The sequence below is a fragment of the Tetrao urogallus genome (assembly GCF_951394365.1).
Source record: "Tetrao urogallus genome assembly, chromosome: 25".
NCBI classification, from domain to species: Eukaryota; Metazoa; Chordata; class Aves; order Galliformes; family Phasianidae; genus Tetrao; species Tetrao urogallus.
Window position 1 is genome coordinate 2,546,382 of NC_136838.1, and position 5,535 is coordinate 2,551,916.

The 5,535-nt window shown below is 64.1% G+C and overlaps 1 protein-coding gene across 1 annotated transcript in view; it reads right to left on the reverse strand.

Moving 5' to 3' along the window:
• Positions 1–3,673, reverse strand: part of DOT1L (DOT1 like histone lysine methyltransferase) — a gene marked incomplete at both ends in the record, with an annotated part of 51,602 nt that extends 47,929 nt beyond the window's left edge. The window contains one exon of the mRNA XM_079546950.1: positions 3,593–3,673. Within this exon, the coding sequence (XP_079403076.1) occupies positions 3,593–3,673 (81 nt within the window). The remainder of the gene's footprint in view (positions 1–3,592) is intronic.
• Between the last annotated feature and the right edge of the window lie 1,862 nt (positions 3,674–5,535).

The window sequence follows — 5,535 nt, forward strand, 5'->3', positions numbered from 1 at the left end:
ATATTAGGAACCCCCTGCCCTCCCCTGGCAGACATTGCACACCACAAGGTTTCAGTAAGGTTTGCCATTCAGAGAATCTACATAGAACGCTTGGGTTGGAAGAGACCTTAGGAATCACAGAGCTCCAAGCAGGGCCTCCAACCACTACATCACGAGGTTCATTTCCACAGTTGTGTTTTGTTGTAAGGGCGACACTCAGAATCACCAAACTGTATGGGTTGGGAGGATCACAGCAGGCTGCAGCCATATGCATTATCATGGCACATTCCTCCAGTGATGCTGCGTGCCCCACTGGATGGATAAAGCAGGGGCAAAGCCCATGAAAAAGAAAACAAACAAAAAAGAACAGAAAAACAAAGCATGGATCCTAAGGTGCTCTTCCACCTGTACAAACAGCACAGCCTTATCACAGTGTTCTGCTCCCCCCCCCAACAGCAAAAGCTCTGGGGGCCGAGGGTCTGACACCTCCCCCAGCTGGGACTGTTCCTCATGGGGCAGAGCAAAGCCCTGAGGTTTCCAGCCTGGAAGATGGGGATGGAGGTGGTCACAGGCACCTGAAGCACTGCCCTACAGCATCAGGGCAGCCCAGCAGGTTTGCAGTTACCTTTTGGGGAATTCTATTCAATGCAGGGCAGAGAACAGCCAGCCAAAGGTCTGTCTGGAAGGTGAGAGGCTCCGCACGCTGCTCAGCACGGAGGGGTTCAAGCACACAGAGCCAGATCTGATTGTGGAGCTGAGCTGGGTTTTCCAGCAGCACACCTTTCTTTCTTCTGCACACAACAGGTGGGACCGGTTGCACAGAGGGGCCCACAGGCAGAAGCCACCCAGCATGGCACACACCTCCACCTTCAAACTTCCAAAATGCTCAGCACCAAGCACAGGGGGTGAAGCAGTTCAGCACAACCCTCTGGAGTAACCCAGGTCAAAAGGACAAGTACAGCATGAGCACCAAGCCATGCATATCAACACCTGTTTGCATTGCATTGCAGCACCCTGATACTGCGCTCGCATTGCATTTATATTGCAATGCCACCCTCAGTTTGCATCAGTCGAGACCATCCAGAACCACGAATTCCACTTACTCCAAGCAGATAACAAACATCCCTTCCCCATGCCTGTATCTCTCACGCTGTGGTTTGCTTTTATTTTCAGTACAATCCCTCTGGTCTGTGACAGAGCTCCGGGCTGCCACGTGGGAGCCGAGGGGTTAAACCACACACACAGCAGCGCTCACTCACCCGGCTGCGACGAAGCGGGGCAGCCGTAAAAACAGAGGTCAACATCAGAAAATATCCCGTGAGTCATGAGCAGCGATTACTCACCGCACGACTCAACTCAGCAGCACCCGGAGCTCCTGGGTGAGGAAACCGCAGCCTTTCCTCCGTGAGGAGCAGGGAAGGAGTCACGCTGTCAGTTCGTGTCCGTAACGGGGCGGTGGGAGGACGGCTGCTCTCCTCCCACGGCCCCAGCGTGACGTGGGGGGGAAGAGAGAGGGGGTTTGCAGAGCTCCCCACGCTGCTGAGGGATCCTACTGACGCTGGTTGGTAGGAACGGAGGGGATTTGTTCATTCTAGAGATAAGCAGCAGTGCCAGTGCTGCTTGTTTTGGAGCAGAGGAGATACGTGCTGCAGTGGGAACGCACCTAACGTGCTCAGCCCAGCATGGACTGCATGCCTTCCCCTCTACCTTTGAGAACCCCGCAGCAGACAGCAGCCAAACCCAATTGGGGAGGTGTGCCACCCCCTTCCCCAGTATCCCACCTCCCCTCCTATGGGTTTAGAGATGCTCTGTTTGTGTCCAAAGGAGCACAGCAGTGCCTGCAGCCGCTGCCAGCAGGGCTGAGCCAACACGGGGCCGCAGCTCAGCACCGTGTCAGCACACGGAGCACAAAGCACACAATTTATTGCCAAAGCTCCAGAGTTCATCCACCACTGCAACGGCTGCGTCTGTGTGTGTTTGTGTGCGTCTGTGTCAGAGCCAACCGCAGGAAAGAATGGATCAGCTCTGGATGAACCATTGCTGGTTCCAACGTTACCGGGGAGGCAGCTGCAGTGCCCGGAGGGGTCAAAGCTGGACAGTCAGGTTCTGCAGCACTGCCGTGCAAGGACATCGCTCTGGCAGCAACTGGAGGGGAGGCGGGGGAGGGGACAACCCTACCATCCTCAGAGTACAAGTCTTCTCCTAAATTAGCTGAAAAATCATCACTCTCTATGCCAGAAAGCCTTAATTTCCCTCATCCGAAACACCCTTATTTCCCAAGCACTCCCCACGCTGCAAACAGCACGCTAACACACACGGGGGGGTTGGGGTAGGGGGGTTTACACGGCGCAGGGCTCGTTTTGCCACAGCTGTCAGCAGTCCAGCGCCCGCACATCAGCCCGTCGGTGCTGCGCAGCGGCTCCGAGCCGTGCTCCTGCTGGCGGCTTCTCGTTTGGCAGCGCTGGGAGCACCGAACGGTCGCGGCGGTAACTTTCAGTTTCTGAGGATTTGAGCGCAGCGCGCGCAGACGAAATGACGGAGCTGCGGCTGCACGGCGCCGTGCTGAAGTCCATTGCAGGGGAAGGCGGGAGGCAGAACTGCAAAGGGCAGATAGGAGCTGCAGCTCCGGAGCGATGCGTTCCTATCGCAGCACGCAGCTGTGCCCGGCACGTCCCTGAACAGAGCGGCGCTCGGGTTGGGGATGATAGGAGCGGGTGCGCGTGGGTTGGCACACGTGTTGCACGCACAGAGCTGCTGCTGCACCGTGATGGGATGCGGGGGGTGAAGGAACAGCTCCGGGCTGGGATGGGGGGGTACTGCGTGGGGCTGGGACGTGGGGATCCCCAAGGGTGGGAAATGGGGACCAAGGACGCTGCTCGGGGCTGGGAAGTGGCAACTACAAGAGTGGGACGTGGGGATCCCCAAAGATGGGATGTGGGGACTGAGGGCACTGCTCAGGGCTGGGATATGGGGATCCCCAGGGCTCTGCTCAGGGCTGGGACGTGGGGAGCCCCAAGGTTAGGACACGGGGAGCAAGGACACTGCTTGGGGCTGGGACATGGCAACCTCAGGACCGGGACACGGGGACCAAGGGCACTGCTCAGGACCGGGACACGGGGACTGAGGGCACAGCTTAGGGCTGGGACACAGCACCCACAAGGGTGGGATCTGGGGACCCCCAGGGGTGGGACACGGGGACCAAGGACATTGCTTGAGACTAGGACATGGCACCCACAACGATGGGACGCGGAGACTGAAGGCGCTGCTCAGTGCTGGGACACGGGGACTGAAGTCACACAGCTCTCAGGTCAGGGACACGGAGACCCTCAGGGCACCGACACGAGGACCGAGGGCAGCGCTCGGGGTTTGGAACGCGGGGACCGAGGGGAACGCAGCTGGCAGGGCCGGGCCACGGCAACGAGAGCAGCGCTCGGGGCCGGGATACGGGGACCCTCAGGGCACAGAGATGTGGGAAGCAAAAGCAGCGCTCGGACGCGGAGCCGGCAGCGCTCGGGCGGCGGAGGCACAAACAAGTGACACGGGGACACCGCGACGCGCCGACGGCTGAACCTGAAGGGCCGCACCGCACCTCCCCCCCCCGCCCCGTACTCACGTAGACGGGCAGCGGCCACGGGTACACGGCGGGCTCGGCTCCCACCGGCGACTTGAGGCGCAGCTCCAGCCGCTCGCCCATGGCGCAGCCGGAGGCCCCGCACCATGCTACGGGGCGGCCGCGCGCTGCGGGGTGGGGCCGGGCCCGGGCGGCGCGGCGCGGTGCGGTGAGGCGGTGCGGGGCCGCAGGAAGGCGGGGAGGACCCGCGCTCCCACCCCCCCCGCGCCGCCCTCTATTGTCGGGAGCGGCTCGCGGGGCTCTCCGGCGCCGCCGCCATCTTGGGCCGCCGGCGTGAGGAGCACAATGAGCGCCGGGGCCGGGCCGGGGGCGGGGGCGGGGGGAGGGGCGGGGGGCGGCACCGCCGCTGTCCTCAGCTGCACTCCCCCGCGCGGGAACGCGCCTCGCCCCGCCCGGGGCGCGCGCATGTGTGTTGAGGGAGGCGGCGCGGGGTGACATTGCGGGAGCGGCGCTGGCGTGGGGTGACACCGCGTGGTGGCGCGGGGCGACGTTACGGAGCCGCGGTGGCACGTGGAGGATGGAACGAGGCTGGCGCGGGGTGACACCGCGTGGCCGTGAGGGTGGCGCTGCGGGAGACCGCCGAGCTGCGGGGCGCAGAGGTGGCACGAAGCGGAGCCTGCGTGACAGCGCCGAGCTGGCACGCTGTGACACCGCGGGGCCGTGGTGGCACGTGGAGGATGGAACGAGGCTGGCACGGGGAGGCACTGCGGGACGGCGGCAGAAGCTGTGTGACGGGCTGTGATGGCACACGGGGGCAGAGCAGATGGGGCACCTGCAGAGACAAACGTGGCAGGACAGAGCAGCTCTCCTTGGGTCGTTAGGGCGCTCCTTAATTAGCCGGCAGTCAAAGTCCTCGCGTGGGCTGAGCAGGCACGTTGCGCGGGCGGCACAGCAGGGACGCGTTGTGCAAGGAATTCAGAAGGGACGCGTTGCACGAGGAACGCACGAGGGACGTGTTGCACAAGGGGTACGAGACGAGTTGCACGAGCAGCAAAAGTGCTGCGGGTCAGGTTCTATGGGTCAGGAGCTGCGGGACCACGAGAAGGAACGGAATATTTAAGCCTCGCACCAGCAGAGGTCCCTCCGCCCCAGTGAACCGGTGCTACTGGGGACGCTGGGCTACCAGGACGGTTCCGTGCTAGAGGTTATGGGCGATAAAATAAACGCTTCTCTGTTCCTACAGCTGAATAGCCCGAAGAGGTTCCGTTAATTATTTCGGGGGATCGGACACGGAGACACGAAGGGATAACGCCGCCATCTCGGGGGCGGCCGCGGGGGGAGCGGGGCCGAGATGGCGGCAGTGGGGGCGGCCCCGGGGGGATGGGACGAAGGGGAGCTGCTTTGAGCCGAAAGAGGGGTCGTGGAGGGGAATGGGAGGGGGTCCTTCGCTCAGAGGGCGCAGAGCGGAGCCGCGGGTGCCGCCCCGCGGGAGGTGCGCGATGCCACGCGTGGGCCGAGCGGGGGGAGGCGGGGAGAGCGAGCCAGCGCGCCGCGCTGCCACGTGGGACCGCCGGTGGGCGGGGCTACGGACTGGGCGGAGTCGCGAGGTGGGCGGGGCCAGCGGAAAGCGGCGAGACGGCGGTCAGCGGAGGGCGCGCGGGAAGCCGCGTGGGCGTGGCCCGGAGCCGCCGGGCGGTCCGATAACCGGAAGGGGCGTGGCCACCCGCGGGGCGTGGCCGAGCCCTCAGCTGACCGGCCGCCATTTTGTCGACACCCGCAGGCCGAGCGCAGCCCGCTGCCGGAACCGGGGCTGCCCCCCTTCCTGCGCCGCGCCCCTCATCTCCACACCTCCCGCCCGGGATGTGAGCGGCCCGGCCCGCTGCTCTCACCTGACCGTAGCGCTATTAGGAGCCGCGGCGGCTCGTACCGCCGGGCACGGCCCCTCCGCGCCCGGCTCAGGCCCTCGGCCCGGCCCCGCTGCCGCC